This window comes from Ahaetulla prasina, chromosome 2, assembly GCF_028640845.1.
Source record: "Ahaetulla prasina isolate Xishuangbanna chromosome 2, ASM2864084v1, whole genome shotgun sequence".
NCBI classification, from domain to species: domain Eukaryota; kingdom Metazoa; phylum Chordata; class Lepidosauria; order Squamata; family Colubridae; genus Ahaetulla; species Ahaetulla prasina.
In genome coordinates this window covers 291,716,934-291,733,923 of record NC_080540.1, presented here as the reverse complement: position 1 = coordinate 291,733,923, position 16,990 = coordinate 291,716,934, and the positions used below count along the sequence as shown (strand labels likewise).

Genomic DNA, 16,990 nt, shown 5'->3' with positions numbered 1-16,990 from the left:
AATAAACAACCTTCTATTCTATTCTATTCTATTCTATTCCATTCCATTCCATATTTTCTATTCTATTCTATTCTATTCTATTCTATTCTATTCTATTCTATTCTATTCTATCCTATCCTATCCTATCCTATCCTATTCCATTCCATTCCATTCCATTCCATTCCATTCCATATTTTCTTTTCTTTTCTTTTCTATTCTATTCTATTCTATTCTATTCTATTCTATTCTATTCTATTCTATTCTATTCTATCCTATTCTATCCTATCCTATCCTATCCTATTCCATTCCATTCCATTCCATTCCATTCCATTCCATATTTTCTATTCTATTCTATTCTATTCTATTCTATTCTATTCTATTCTATTCTATTCTATTCTATTCTATTCTATTCTATCCTATCCTATCCCATTCCATTCCATTCCATTCCATTCCATTCCATTCCATTCCATTCCATTCCATATTTCCTTTTCTTTTCTTTTCTTTTCTTTTCTTTTCTTTTCTTTTCTTTTCTTTTCTATTCTATTCTATTCTATTCTATTCTATTCTATTCTATTCTATTCTATTCCATTCCATTCCATTTTCCCTCACCCCATTCTAATGTTGATTTGTCTTCTGATCATCCTTTCCCTTTATTTAAAAGTCTATTGTTTCCTCTTTCCCTTTCTTCTTTCAGACTTTTTTTAATTTTTTTTTTTAAAAAATCAGCAGAAATCTTTCTTACAATGCACTCCTCGGCCAGCCAAACCCAGGTTTCTAACAGAGGCTGGAGGAAGGTTTGATCTGTGTTTTTTAATTCCAAGTTTGCAAATGTTTCCCTCCTGCTTTTACGCCCAAGATTCGAGATCCAATTTTTTCAACTGCTTTCCATTCTATCCCATCTCTCTCTCTCTCTTTCTCTCTCTCCCTCTCTCTCTCCCTCTCTCTCTCTCTCTCTCTCTGGCTTGCTTTCTCTGTCTCATTTGACAGGCAAATTTGCAGACGTAGCCCGAGGATAACAACCTCGTTTGACAGTCAATTAACCGTGAATAGTCAAAGCCGAGACAGTTTGCATTACATAAATGGAAAATTACATTCCCTCCCTCCCCCCCCCTCCTGTCTTTTCCGTCTCCCCTGAAACAAAACCTCTCTTTCCTTATAGCCCTCCCTGGCAATACTCAACTTAGTATCAAAACTTCTAATCACGTCCCCCCTCCCCCCGCTTTCTTCTCTCCCTCCCCTCCCCTCCCCAAAACCCTTGGAGACATTTAGCAATCAGTAAAAGGTGGTTCCATTTAATTTGTATAATGTAATTTTTGTCAATGTATTATACATTTTGTGTAGAGATCATTATCACGGAGATAATATAAATGTTGCCTTAGATCTCATAAAACACCTTTAATGTTTCTCTGACAGATATTAAAAGCAATAAGCTGTGATCCTTTTTAATGGAAGGTTTCAAAGAGAACATTTCAATTATTGTCATTTTATGCCGTTTCCCCCCCCACCGCCACTTCCCAGCCTGCTCCATTGTGTAACCTGATATATTTCCGGAAATTTCTTGCTAAAAATATGACCCGCAATTAATATTCTTATTGCTATTAACGTACTGCCACCCCTGCTTATTTGTATTTTCCCTTTAGTTATTCCGTCTATTAAGAGTTGTTCTATTTTTATTTTTTTTGGGGGGACGGAGGGGAAAAAAATAAACCCTACCAAATATTCAGGCAGTTTGATTAAGGATTTTCAAGAGGAGCATCTGTGCATGGCAAGTAGGGAACAGACACCCAGTGGAAATCAGTGGGCTTACTTTGAAGTAAAGACGTCGAGGTTTGATTCAACACCCACCTGCTATATTTCTCCAAAACTCTCCTGGATGTTCGGCGTCCGTGATGAAAAAACTGTGCTCCTTGTTCTTATCTAAACACAAAGAAAAACGAGGAACAAAAAGTAAATGCAGGCACTCCTTGACTTACAACATTTTCCCCTAGTTACTGTTCAAAGTTACGACGGCCCTAAAAAAAGTGACCTACGACCATTTTTTCACACGTCTGACCATCTCAGCATCCCCACGGTCACGCGATTTACTGCTTGACCACTGACTCAGGTTTATGACGGCTGCAGTGTCCTGGGGTCACGTGATTTCCCTCTTTTGTGACCTTTTCGACAAGTGAAATCAATGGGGAAGCCAGATTCACTTAACAACCGTGGCAAAGAAAAGTCGTAACTTGGGGCAAAGCTCACTTAACCAACTAGCATCATAAATTCTGGGCTCAATTGTGATCGTAACTTGAGGATTACTTGCATTGCCCCCAAACAGAGAAACCTCCTTAACATTTCTGTTGAAACTGGAAGAAGAGGTATGCAGAATGAATGAGGTGTTATACAGGTAGTCCTTGACTTACGACAGTTAATGAACAGTTAGTGACCGTTCAAAGTTACAGCGGCACTGAAAACAGTGACTTATGACCATTTTTCACACTTACGACTGTTGCAGCATCCCCGTGGGTTACGTGAATTCAGATGCTTTGCAACTGGCTGGTATTTATGACAGTTGTAGTGTCCTGAGGCCATATGATACCCTTTGGCGGTTTTCTGACAAGCAAAGTCAATAGGGAAGCCAGATTCATTGAACAAACCTGTTGGTAACTTAACCCCTGCAGTGATTCACTTAACAACTGTGACAACGAACATCGTAAAATGGGGCAAAACTCGCTTAAAAACCATCTTGCTCAGCGACGGAAATTTTGGGCTCGATTGTCGTCGTAAGTCGAGAACTACCTGCATTACACTGCTGATGTCTTATTCTTCACATACTATCCACATTCATACGACACTCTTACTCGGATCCAGTGGTGGGATTCAGCCAGTTCGCACCTATTTGGGAGAACCGGTTGTTAACTTTCTAAGCAGTTCAGAGAACTGGTTGTTGGAAGAAATCTTATTTTGTTTTTCCCCCGCACTTTACAGGGCTAATCCTGTAAGGAAGGCAGGAAGGAACATTCTGGTGGTGTTTCTAGCCTAATCTTTATTGCCCTGCTTACAGAAACTGCCTCTCTGGTTAACCCTTGTTACATTGTAACAGCTAAGGCGAAGCGCCCATCAACTTGAGTGACGTTGAACTGGCCACACCCACATGGTCACATGACCACCAAGCCACACCTACCCAGCTGGTCATTAGGGCAGAGAACCGGTTGTTAAATTATTTGAATCCCACCACTGCTCGGATCAGTTAGAAATCTAGGGGTTATATGGACAGAGCAAGGGCGAACAGGGTTATCCACAAGAACAGAGTCAGGAAAGTCAAAATGGCGGCTGCAGCGGTACAATCAAAGCACTGATACAGTCAATTATCTTTGGCCCGGAAGTTGTGGTTGCTCCATTACTGGAGGATCACCCAGCTCAAGAAGAAATTGGACAACCATTTGTCCAGAACGGTATAGGATCTCCTGCTTGATCAGCGAGTTGGACTAGAACAGGGGTCTCCAACCGTGGCAACTTTAAGCCTTAACAGCTCTATTTATCTATAAAAGAGATAGAGAAGCTAGCTATCAATAAAAAAAGGGATGGAGGGAACACACTTATCTGGCTGTAAGAAATAAATGTTAAAAGACAGATACAAATGGAGAAATAGGTATTTTCTCTTAATACCCTTCATCTCCATCCTGTATACATACACATATACACAAACACAAACACACACAAACGCATGTTGTTTGAGGTTCAGAATCTTGATACTGAGGCTTTTCAGGAACTACACGGAAGGACCAAAACAGTTTGGGGGGCATCTATTTTAGGGGTTGCAAGTCCATTTTGTTCCGTCCTGATTTCACCCCATGGTGGAAACACAATAAGAATCCATCGCATTGCCTTGCCTGAAAAATTATCTTCCTTGGTAGAAGAGAGACTGACGGGGTGGGCTTCCTTGCTTTTCGGAATCTGCCAGCATGGAAAGAAATAAACAACAAGCAAAAATTAGAGGGAGGGAGGGAAGGAAGGAAGGAAGGAAGGAAGGAAGGAAGGAAGGAAGGAAGTCTCCCCCCCCTAATTCAGTTGATGATCAATTAGTAATAGTGAAAGAACATTAATGATGGGTGGGTGTGAGAGAGAGAGGGAGGGAGGGAGGCAGAATAACACATCCAGGATAAATCTCAGATAAAGAATTGTGGTTGTTTTCATTGGGAGATAGGCTCATTTCTTAGCATTAACTAGGGTTTCTTTATTTATTTTAGAAAATTCATAAATCAACATATACTCAATTTGTAATGTAGCTTACAATTCATCAGTTTAGAAAGGGTGACAATGGATTGGATCCCGATTGTGGTTTTGAGTTGAATATATAAATCTCACTAATGTGGGGGACCTTTTTCTGAACTGAAAAAGATCAACTTCAGAGATTCACCTCCACCCCCAATGTACTAGGTTTTGTGTTGCAATGGAGTGTGAGAATGACCTTGGGAAAACATCTATGGAGATTCTCAATTTTGGGTCATGGTTGTCCCAAAGGTGCTTTTTCAAGAGGCAACTGGACAGACGATCTGGTTTTTCTCTGAAGACGTTTCACTTCTCATTCAAGAAGCTCCGAAGCTTTAAGAGCTGGAAAAAAAAGTCGTCTCATGAAAAAGCACCTTTAGGACTTGGGAAACCACGTAGGAGGGGAAAGGTACAGGGATAATCAGATAAGAGAAGACACAGATCACAACTGCATAACAGGCTGAGAAAGAGATTCAGAAAGGATTCTGAAGTTATCAGTCTGCAATGGAAATGGCAGAAAATTTGCACTCTCAGCCTTACAAGATTCTGTTAATCTTACAATACAATTGTTCTGTTCCCCCTCGCCTCCGTCCGAGCGATGGCTTAATTAGCCGGCACTATCAGCTCTGGCAGCAAACTAGCGAGCGTCTGCCAAATGTCTCTGTTATCTCCCTCGATGCCGATGAGTCAAACAGTACTTCAGCTCTTAGTTAAGCAGTTAATTTGCCTGCTACGAAGAGGCACAGCAGCTCTTTCTGCCTTTATATCCTGTGGGGTGTGGCTCCATGACTCAGCACTTCCTAGGCCTGCCCCACCTCTGCTTCTGTTGTTCCCGCCTCTCCTGCCTACGAAACCTAGGGTCCAGCCAGGCCTGATTGCCATCAGCTGGGTCTGGAGGCATGGCCTGGGGGGGAAGAGTCAGGGGATGGAGGCCTTGTTATATCCTCCACCTGGCCTGCCTCTGGCTCCTGGAGCTGAGCCAGGGAAGCCGGTGCTCCTGAGGTAAGTCCTGACAGCCCTTCCCCCTCACTTTCCAAGTCACTTTCTGGCAGCGCTCCATGGCATAGGACCGGGATATCTTCGGGACTGCCTTCTGTTACCACATGCCTCCCACCGGCCGGTACGCTCCCATAGAGAGGGTCTTCTCAGGGTGCCGTCAGCCAAACAGTGTAGGCTGGCGACCCCCAGGGGGAGAGCCTTCTCTGTGAGGGCACCTACCCTCTGGAATGAGTTTCCCCCAGGACTTCGACAACTTCCTGACTCCGGACCTTTCGCCGCGAGCTGAAGACGTATCTATTCTTCCGAGCAGGACTGGCTTAAATAGGGTTTTTTAATATGGATTTTATTGGGGTTTATTTTATATTTTGTATTGTATTTTAAATTTTAGGCCATATTGAATAAGTTTTTTAAAGAGTGTTTTTATTGTAATATATTGTATTATTTTATCTGCCTGTTCACCGCCCTGAGTCCTTCGGGAGAAGGGCGGTATAAAAATTAAATAATAATTATTATTATTATTATTATTATTATTATTATTATTATTATTATTATTATTATTATTATTATTATTATTATTATTATTATTATTATTATAAGGCCCGGCTCGGGGGGCGCAGACACAACAACAATAGAATTCGTTCACCTGGTCATGTTTCTGCCTAGTCTATCTAGTGATCCTTAAGGTGGTCCACCAACCTCCAGATCACCACCAGATGGCAGCAAAGAGATGAACGTTGTTTGCCTTTGCTGCCACCGAGAGGTTGTGTGGATGTCTGCAGACCAAGTCTGGTAAGCTGACCTAACTATTCGCTCCGCTGAATGAAGAGATGCTGAAAACTGTCCTTCAAAAGAGGGGAAGGTCATTGCGTTTTAGAAGACTGACCCCAGTAGGGGAAATCTGAGGTTCCTTAGAGATTGCTCAAGTCCATCTTCTGCTGTGGCCAGAGTTCTCCATTTGGAGAAAGTTGCAAATTCTCTTGGATTTGAGGGTCCTGGTTAATCAACCGAGCTGCATCGCCAAAGGGTTCTTTGTAGGATTTGGGTACCAGATTTTGGGGGATGAATTGCAGTAGAGTTCATATGTCAAACCTGTGTTTTCATGATATCAGTGCAGATACAGGTAATTTTTCTAGCAACTGTATAGAAATAGCCTTCCTTCCTTCCTTCCTTCCTTCCTTCCTTCCTTCCTTCCTTCCTTCCTTCCTTCCTTCCTTCCTTCCAAGATACAGGTAGTCTTTGTTTAGTGACCATAATGGTGACTGACAACTTGGTTATTAAGCAAGGCATTCACTAAGTGAAACAGCCACTGTGCTTCTGAACTTCCTTCAGCTTTCCTTTGCTTTACAGACCTGTGAAAGTCGTAAAGGTAAGAATTGGTTGTGAAGTTCCTTCTTCATCAACCCTCGTAACTGCAAATAGTCACTAAGCGAGGACTAACTATATTTTTTCAACTTCTCCGTTTCCCTCCCTGAGTTGCCCTCGTGTTCTTCCATCTAAGTCCAATCTATATCTCACGCTACTTAGCTTTTTTGAAATCAGACAATCCAGATGTTGACACTTTCTGTCGATCATAGGGTTATTTTGGGCAATCTAGCGGTAAGCAATTGGCTCCAGACGTAACTAAAGGAGACCCACTGAAATCAATGGTATTTAAGGCTCTACTTAAAATGATGGCTTAGATCCAGTCCAGTATTGGTGGTAGGATGGTAATTTGGTGTGATTTACCAGGCACTAAATATTGTTGCAGAACGTAACCTGCCCCACTCTTGGTGCCCATCAGATTCTGGTCCTCATAGCTTGTTCCCCAAAGCCAGGGATGTCCAATCTTGCTATCTTTAAGACTTGTGGACTTCAACTCCCAGAATTCCCCAGCCAGCATGACTGGCTGAGGAATTCTGGAAGTTGAAGTCCACAAATTGACAAGCATGGACATTTCAACCCTAGGCTTATTTGAATAAGGACAATGCAACACAAAAGAATCTCCCGCTAACTCCCGCTAACGTTTATTTGCAGAAATGACTCTGGATGTCTTGCAAGCATCCAGTCTTCCCACGACAGGCATCTTGTGAGGGAGCAAGTCTCTCGCAGCAGCTATTTTGTGAATGTGCCCGCTATATCTTACACAAATCGCCAGTGTATCGATTTCAAAAGGGGAGGGGGAGCTTATTTCCTGCAGCTCAGGGGTCTCCAACCTTGGCAACTTTAAGCCTGGCGGACTTCAACTCCCAGAACCCCCCAGCCAGCAAAGCAAAGCTGGCTGGGGAATTCTGGGAGTTGAAGTCTGCCAGGCTTAAAGTTGCCAAGGTTGGAGACCTCTGCTGTAGCTGAAGCTTATTGGGAAGATAAGTAGAGTTTATCTATTGGGAAACAAGTCAGGATTAAGTCAATGTTTCTCAATCTTGGTCACTTTAAGATATGTGGACTTCATCCCCCAGAATTCTTAAGCTCTACACATCTTAAAATGACCCAGGTGGAGAAACACTGCATTAAATGAACAATCAGATCCATAACTCAAAGACACAGATCCCAGGAAAGGGATCTAGTGTCTTTCCCTGCTTTATCTGCAAGAAAGTTTACCTGGTTTAACTCTATGTTTTAGCCCAGGACTTTGATAGTCCTTCCCTTGGACACTATTATTTCTTGAGCATTATGGGAGCTGTAGTCTGGAACATGAGGAAGGCACCAGTGACACTCTCTGGGTGGTACCCCTGATGGAAAAATAGGTGGTGGCTTTTTTAAATAGTAACAGATCCACTGCAGAAAACGTCTTAAATGAGCTTCATTCAAAGCTTGTCCATCTCAATACACTGAACCAGAAGAGCCAAAATGGGTCTCTTTAGAACATAGAATAATAGGGTTTAAAAGGACCTTGGAGATCTTCCAGTCCAGCCTCCTTATTCAAGTAACAGACCCTATGTCCATTATGGGGAACCTATAGCACGCGTGCCACAGGTGGCACGCGGAGCCATATCGGTGGGCACGTGAGCTCGGCTCCGCCAGCTGTTTTTCAGGCCTTCTGGGTCCACCGGAAGTTGGCAAATGGGCCATTTCCAGCCTCCAGGGGGTGGGGAAGCCCATTTTCACCCTCCCCAGGCTCCTAGAAAGGCTCTGGAGCCTGGGGAGAGCGAAAAACAGGCCTACTAGGCCCACCGTGCTAACCCGTGCGAAAAACGGGGGAAGCGGATGTGTGTGTGTGTCATGTGCGCATGCACGGGGGGGGGGCCAGGGTACATAGAATTATGGGCGCGGGTACACACGCGTGACACACACATCCCATGCTCCCCCCACTTTTAGCACGCGATGGCAAAAAGTTTAGTCATCACTGCCCTACGTCATTCTGGACAAATATCTTTTTTCAAAAGACGTCCGTCTGAGTTCATTGAGAACAGCACCGAAGGTCCAATTTTGTAGCCCTCTTTTGGGAATGGCTTAGGGGGGGATGAGGCCTTAGCTAGCAAGGATGCCCCTTAAGAAATCCCTACAACTTCCACTGTAGTACAACAGTCACAAATTGGGTGGCCTGGTCTTTGCTTCCCAAAGGCGAGGTGAACGTTCTCTGGTTTAACAGAGAAGAATTGGACCAATCCAAGACATTCAGAAGCGGAAAGAAAAGAATCTTATAGACTTTTCATTAATATTAACAATCCTCCTGCTATTACAGCTCTTCCTCATACAGAATGCTCCATCATGGGGCAGAGAGTCCCAAGGACCAGTTTCTCAAGGTGGCTCTTCCCCCCCGCCCCCCCCCCCGACTTCTTAAATCTTCCATTTAACATCCTTGGAAGACTTGAAATCTTAATATTTATTTTTATATTTATTAATATGAAGAGGGAGGAAAAATGTATTTCTCGACAACGGATTGTAAAGATTTGCGTGGGTTCTAACCAATACCTCTCTTCAAATCAGAATTGTCGTCTTTACAAGGGAGCTGTTCCAATCTTCTAAATGTGATACTTCCCTGCCCCCCTCCCCGAATCTGTTCTAGCACCCCAAACGCCCTTCGTTGATCCTTTGGTGGGATCTTTCTGATTCTAATTCAAGGATCTCCAAATTTGGCAACTTTTTAAGACTTTTGGACCAACTCCCAAAATTCCACAGCCAGGAATTCTGGGAGTTGAAGTCCACAAGTCTTAAAGTTGCCAAGTTTGGAGAGCATGCAGTCAAATTCTTGCGGTTGATTTTTCTCCCATGTTGTGAAATTATAATCTTTATGATTATTAACCCTGCAAGCCTGAAATAGTGAACTCTAGGTCTAAAAATCAATGGAAATGATTGCCAGCTAAGCTAAAGAGAAAAGAATGTATTTGCAGGAAAACTATAAAGCTCATTTTTAGATTGTGCTGGCTTAAGAGTATTGTTCTGATTTGATGCAAATTTTCAGCAGTGGGATTCATACTTTTTGACTTTAGGACATCAGCAGAAAAGCTACTTTAATTTCCCTCTATTACCTCTAGGGTTTCTCTTACTTTCTACAGATGTCCCAGGAAACAAAAACTCCACATTTATAAATATGCTCGAGGTGGGGAAACAAAATGAAAGTTTGATTTTGGGTTTTGCCGATTTTGTTTTTGTTTTTTACAGAAACGGCTAGTTTGTATTATTACACAAACGTAAAAAGTTACGGTTTGATGTTATTACCTTATTCTATCTACTGCACTAAAAGGAGTTGGAAGTCAATACTTTTTTCCCCTTTCATTTTCCCTCTTGCTCTACATTTTTCTCCTCCTTTATTTCCCTATTGTTTTCTTCGGTATTTATATTATACTTCGATAAAAATTTTGAACACACACACACAAAAACTCAGCAGGGAAATTCCCAGTTCACAGCAAACCCCCCCCCGCCCCATCGCCCCCCATAGCAACACTTGCAGATTTCAGGGTGAGGAGGGGGGCTATTTACATCTTTGTACGGCGTCGTTGGGCTCTCCTGGGCTGCGTGGAGGGTGGGGCTGCCGGGCCCTTTGGGGAGGCAGGGGGGCGCAGACGGGGGGAGCGGCGGTCGCGGCAGCTGTTCGGCCTCGGGGACAGCCGGGTTATCCTGGCCAGCGAAAGGCCCCGTCGGGGCAACACTGGAAGAGTTCGATCTCTCCCGGCAGCCCGCTTTGTCCGTCAGTCCCCGGCTTTGCTGGAAGTGGCCGGTCCCGCCGACCGGATCCACCCGGCCGGCCTCCCCTCCTTCTCCTTCCTCCTCCCTCCGCTCTTCTTCTTCTTCCTCCTCCTCTTCTTCCTCGCCGGGCTGCCGATGGCTCTCCACGTCCACCTCCGGCTCTTCCTCCTCCTCCTCCTCTTCCTCTTCTTCCTCCTCGCTGCTGTCCTCGCTGGGGAAGCTGCAACTGGTCCCGCCGGGGGAGAGAAGCCGGGGTCCGGCGGGCTGGAGGGCAGGCTCGCGATCGGCCGGCAGGAGCAGGAGCGGCGGCGGCGGCGAGGAAGGCCGGCCCGGCGGCTGATGGTGTTGATGGAGCTTGGCCAGGCTCTCCGAATCCTCCTTGCCGCCCACCGGGCGGAAGGCGCTGGAGTGGTGGTAGGCAGAGCCCCCCTTGGGCCGCCCTTGGCCGTCCAGCAAATGGGCAGAGGGCACCGCGCCCTCGGAAGTGGGGGACCCGCCGCTCTCGCCGCCGCCTTCGAAAGCGCGGGGCTCCCGGCTGCTGCCCCCGCCCGCGGCACCGCTAGCCTGGGGGGCGGCGGCGGGAGGCGCCCCCAACCCGGCGGCCGCCCCCCCGCCGCTGGGCTCGGCAGCCAGGTCCAGGAAAGCTTGGCGGAGCAGGCTGGAGCTCTCCCCGCCCAGGGCCGAGCAGCCCGGCGGTTGCGGAGGGGGCGGCGGGGGCTGCAGGTAAGTGGGCAACCCCGGCAGCCCACCCGGTGCGCGGGGCGGCCAAAACATGCAGAAAGGCGGGTAGAAAGCAGCGGCCGCTGCCGCCGCCGCGTCTTTGCGACTCCCGGGCCAAAAGAGACCGGAGAGACCCGCTCCGGCCGACGGGGCTCCCGACGCCGTTTTGGGAGCCCCCGATCCGCCTTGACCCCCGACGCCCAGCCCGTCGCCTTCCTCCTTCTTGTGGCAGAGGCTGAAGGCGGCGGCTGCGGCGGCCGGAAAGCCGTAAGGGTGCGGGAAAAGACCCCCGCAGCCGGGGAACTTCTGCAGGACGCCCCCGAAGGAGGCTCCCTTGCTGGGCACCGGAATGACCGGGTAGTTCCGCGGGGCTTTGCCGTGGGCCATAGCCGCGGCCGCTGCAGCCGCCGCCGCCACCGCTTCTTGGAGCTCGCTGTCGTCGTCGAAGCGGGGCCGCTTCTGGGTCAGGTCCGGCGGCGGGGGAGGCGGCGGGGGTCCGGCTAGGAGATGCGGGCCGAGCAGGCCGCCTCCGCCGCCCCCCCCGCCCCCGGCCCGCCCCACCCCGCCGGTCTTGACCGAAGCCAGAGGGTGGCAAGGCGGCGGCGGCTGCGGCGGCTGCGGGTGGCTGGACTGCGCGGCCGAGGAGGGCAAGGCTCGTTTGCGGCTGCCACCGTTGAACATGGCTTTGACGTCCTCCCAGGCGAAGACCAGCTCGTCCTGCGGCGTTTTGTCGGTCAGCTTGAGGTGGCGGCGCCAGGAGTTGAAGTTGGCGGCGTCGGGCTGCAGGTACTTGGCGTCGGGGGTGCGGTGGGAGTGGAAGATGAACTTGTTGGGCGAGAAGTAGAGGCTGCAGTAGCTGCATTTGATGCATTTGGCCCGCGAGCTGTTGTAGCGCGCCGGGATGAAGCTGCCCCGGCAGCCCCAGGCGCACTCGTGCGACACGTCGAAGGCGAAGTTATCGGGCAGCTTCGGGGGCCGGTTCTCGCCCAGGAAAGACTTGCAAAGGCGCTCGGCCTCCCGCTTGGTGATCATGCCGCAGCGGCGCGAGGAGATGGGCATGGCCCCGGCCCGGCGCAGGATCTCCAGCTGGACGGGCGTGCACTGCACGCAGGTGATGCCCAGCGCCACCCGACGGTTGTGAATCTCGTTGTAGCTGAAGTTCTTGAGCAGCGTGTTGGAGATCTGAGCCAGGCACAGGCGCTCCTGCCCGTCGATCACCAGCGAGACGATGGGGATGCCGTACAGGATCACTTGGCCCACCTGGTTAGGCTTCATGGCGCCCGCCGAAGGGACCGAGGAGCCACGGGAGGCGGGAGGGGGCTGGGTCAGCGGTTCTGGTGGGAATGCGTTGGATGGGGCCGTCAGAAGCAGTTCGGTGGGGGCTGGCAAAGGACTGCTGGCCATCGTCGTGGCCCCTTTGGGGTTCCGTGCTGAGAAGCTGGGGAGAGAGAAAGAAAGTGTTGCATGAGGACTAGCGCCATTGAAATGCTGACTACGTTCATTTAGCGGCTCCCTAAATCTGCCTTCCTGAGCAACAGCCCAGTGATGGGTATCGATTAACTGCTGGATCCTGGATTAAGACGAAAGAAACCCCAGATCCTTTTATCAACAAATATGGACCAGTGGTGAAATCCAAATTTTTTACTATCTCCATTCCCACCCCAGTCCAGGGAAAGAATATTGCAAAATCTCTATTTCTACCCCACTCCAGGGGAAGGATAGTGCAAAATCCCCATTCGCTCCCCACTCTGGGGCCAACCAGAGGTGGTATTTGCCGGTTCTCTGAACTGCTCAAAATTTCCGCTACCAGTTCTCCAGAACCTGTCAGAACCTGCTGGATTTCACCCCTGGACCCTTTTTGGACTCTCTGTCACAGCCGCTGCAACCTTGTCATTACAACGATAAAAATCGGAGACTGAATGCCTTCCTTGAACTTCTGGATGAGAGACTGGAGAAAGAACTGGCAAACTAGTTTGAGAAAAACAACACACTCAAGAAACATCAATAGACTCCTCTATTAACTAGGAGACAAAAAATTTATTTACTGGTGGCCCATCATGGTACAGGCTACCAGCCTCAAAGACCTTCCGACCAGCTCTTTTCCATTAAAAAAATGGTCCTACTGCATTAAAACTGGACTGGGCCTCTTAGGACATCATCCTCTTTATTCAGAAGTAACTACCGACTTTCTAGTTTTGGGGGGTTTTTTTTGAAGATGTTTCGCTTCTCATCCAAGAAGCTTCCTCAGTTCTGACTCAATGGTGGGGCATTGGATGAGAAGCAGAATGTCTTTTAAAAAAAAAACAACCCCAGAAAGTCCAGTTGCCTCTTGAAAAAAGCACCTTTGGGACAACCATGACCTGGATGACTGAGAATCTCCATAGATAACTGCTTGGGCAGTGGTGAAATCCAATTTTTTTTTTTATTACCGGTTCTGTAGGTGTGGCTTGGTGGGTATGGCAGGGGAAGGATACTGCAAAATCCCTCTTCTCTTCCCACTCCTGGGAGAAGGTTATTGCAAAATCTCCATTCCCATCCCATTCTGGGGACAGCCAGAGGTGGTATTTGCTGGTTCTCCGAACTACTCAAAATTTCTGCTACCGGTTCTCCAGAACCTGCTGGATTTCACCCCTGTGCTTGGGTAAATCTAAGCGGGGTTGTTTGCTTGGATATATTGTACATCTGTAGAGGCACATTTTTGTTCATATTATCGCTTTTTACAGGTAGTCCTCGACTTACGACCACAATTTAGGACCAGAATTTCCATTGCAATTGTTAAGTGAGTTACCACTGATTTTACCACCTCCCACACACACACACCCAGTTGTAAAGAGATTCACTGCAATTAGATGAATACGTGGTTGTTCAATGAATCCAGGGTCCCCCATTGCCAGAAGCTGTTTGGGAAGGTCCCCAATGACAATTGTGAGACCCCGAGATGCCACAATAGTCATAACTACATGCAGGTTGCCAAGGGCTTGAATCTTGATCACATGACCATAGCTTGCTGGGATGGAGCCCTTGTTAAGTGGAGGACCAAGTTGTAAGTCTCTTTGCTTCAGGGCCATTGTAACTTTGAATGGTGGCTAAACGAAGGATTGTCAGTGGAAGAGCACCTGTAATCAAGACTACACTGGAAATGGAGTCCTGGTAACTAGAGTTATTTCCTTGTTGGTTTGAGATGGTTCACTGTCCATATACAGTAGTCGCCAAAATTGTGGAAACCTTTTGGGAAAAGTGTATTTTTGAGGTTTGACGATTAATAATAATTTACGGGACCGCCTGCTGCGACCGAATACCTCTCACCGACCCGTGCGCTCTCACAGAGAGGGACTCCTCAGGGTGCTGTCAGCTAGGCAGTGCCGTCTGGCGACACCCAGGGGAAGGGCCTTCTCTGTGGGGGCTCCCACCCTCTGGAACGAACTCCCCCCAGGACTTCGTCAACTTCCGGACCTCCGAACCTTCCGTTGCGAGCTTAAAACACATCTATTTATCTGTGCAGGACTGGATTAGATTTTAAATTTTATTTTGGTTTTAATGGGTTTTATTATTTATATTGTTCTTTTAAAAATTTGGCCATGTAGAATAAGTTTTTTAACTGTTATTTTATTCTGTATTTATATGTACCTTTTTATCCGCCTGTGAACCGCCCTGAGTCCCTAGGGAGATAGGGCGGTATACAAATATGATAAATAAATAAATAAAAAATAAATAAATAAATAATAACACCACTTTTGGGGGGGGGAGTTTCAAGATAATCCTATTCCACTGCTGGAATGGCCTGGGAATAAATAGCCCAGACCTTCACCCAATTGAAAATCTATTGAGCCAACTAAAGAAACTTGTTAGTCAGAAGCAACCCAGCAATAAAACCCAGTTAATAAAAGCAATCATTCAATCTTGGTTTCACATGATAACAGCTCCAGAACTAAAAGACTTGGTTCACTCCATGGGAGGACATTGTAAGGCCGTAATTCATGCTAAAGGTTACCCAACCAAGTATTAACTGACCTGGTGATCGTTTTTGTGTATCTCGTTTTTTCTATGGTGATCATTTTTGTATCCCGTTTTTTCGACGTGTTTCATTTTTCTTCTTTATACTGTAACTGCTATTCTAACAGCAAATCCTTCATAAAAGTTATTGCATTGCATTCTTGATTGAATTATCTTTCCATTGATATATCATTTTATGGTACTACTCCAAAAAAAAGTGGTATTATTAGCTAATTTTAGAAAATACACTTTTCCCAAAAGGTTTCCACAATTTTGACCACGACTGTAAGCAGTTTCTTCAGTCTTTGAACAGCAGAACATCTCAAATCAACCAACCCGCCAATAAGTCCAGATGCCAGGATTCGATTTCCAGACACATCCTCTCCTTAAGAGAAAAATGAATGTCATGCACCAAATGTATTAATCCCCTACACCGAACTGGCTCTCTTACATTATTTCAGACTTTTTAAAAAAAATATCCCTCCTCTATTCTAAACCCTCCAATTTGCTTAGAGAAGAGGGGACAGTCAGGAGCCAAAATTACTTTTTTGACCTCCCTATGTCGCTTGGTGGGTGTCCCTGGCCTGGAATATTTCAGAGAAATTCTAATTCTTCAATACCTCAGGGACTCTGATGCATGCATCCAGATTGGGCATTGTGAAAAAAAAATTGGCCAGTTGCAACCACAGGCAATAATACGCATCTGATGAAGGAAGCTATCTATGGAGATTCTCAGTCCCACTCCTCCTCTGACGGCCGGGTCGGGGAAGTCCATATCAAGCGGGCCTCTGCAGCTTTGCCAAAGTTCTGTCAGAGTTCTCAGGGCAGGCAGTAGACCAGGATGTGACTTCAGCAATCCAATTTAGACTTTGCCTGACTCAAAGAATGCCAGAAAGCAGATCCTTTATATAGGCCATGGGGTGTGGCTCCATGACTCAGCACTTATCCAGGCCTGCCCCTCCCTTCCTTTTGCTGACGTCGCCTCTCCACTCTCCAGAAGCGTGGGTCTCTCCAGCCTCCAGCTGTCGGTAATTCCAGCTCGTGACTGGCTTCACATTCCCCAGGCTCACATGCTGTGGGGGAAGGACCCAGCTGCTCCGTTTGTCCGGGCATGGTGCCAAGACTGGGGGCTGGAGGCATGCCAGGACATTCTTCTGTACTATCAGTGTCTGGCAGGAGATGAGAAGGGCCCGGCTGTGGAGAGGGGGGCGAGCGAGGCACAACACCTCCAGGTCATAGTTATCCCAAAGGTGCTTCTTCAAAAGTCAGCTGGACTTTGCTTTGGCTTGAAGACGTTCCACTTCTCATCCAGGAAGCTTCTTCAGTTCTTCAGAAGAAGCTTCTTGAATGAGAAGGAAAATGTCTTCAAGGCAAAATAAAAGTTCAGCTGCCTTTTTAAGGAAGCACCTTTGGGACAGTGAAGGGAACCGTAGCCCATGAAAGCTTTTGCCTTAGCAGTAGCTTTAGACTTAGACTTATATACCACTTCATAGTGCTTTTACATTCCTCTCTAAGCAGTTTACAGCATCATTATATTGCCTCCAACAATCTGGGTCCTCATTTTACCGACTTCCGAAGGATGGAAAGCTGAGTCAACCTTGAGCTGGTCAGGATCGAACTGCTGGCAGTCAATAGAATTAGCCTGCAATACTGCATTCTAACCACTGCGTCAACATGGCGCCAACCATTTAACTAAAATGGTTAGCCAGAACCATTATTTTGGCCACTGTAGGCTAACAGGATTCTTCTTTTGCAAGCTCCCACAGGTAGCCCTTGACTTATGTCCACATATCAAGCCCATAATATTTCTTGCTAAGCAAGACAGTTGTAAAGTGAGTTTTGCCCCATTTTGCTTTCTTGCCAAAGTTGTTAAATGAATCGAGTTAGTAACATGGTTGTTAAATGAATCTGGTTTCTCCGTTGATCTTCCTTGTCAGCAGGT

The 16,990-nt window shown here is 46.9% G+C and overlaps 1 protein-coding gene across 1 annotated transcript in view; it reads right to left on the bottom strand.

The window, feature by feature from the left end:
* Positions 1-12,459, bottom strand: part of SKOR2 (SKI family transcriptional corepressor 2) — a 46,071-nt gene extending 33,612 nt beyond the window's left edge. The window contains exons 1-4 of the mRNA XM_058168107.1: positions 10,483-12,459; positions 10,129-10,266; positions 3,852-3,915; positions 1,825-1,896 (exon numbers count right to left, since the gene is read on the bottom strand). Of these exons, the coding sequence (XP_058024090.1) occupies positions 1,825-1,896; positions 3,852-3,915; positions 10,129-10,266; positions 10,483-12,459 (2,251 nt within the window). The remainder of the gene's footprint in view (positions 1-1,824; positions 1,897-3,851; positions 3,916-10,128; positions 10,267-10,482) is intronic.
* Between the last annotated feature and the right edge of the window lie 4,531 nt (positions 12,460-16,990).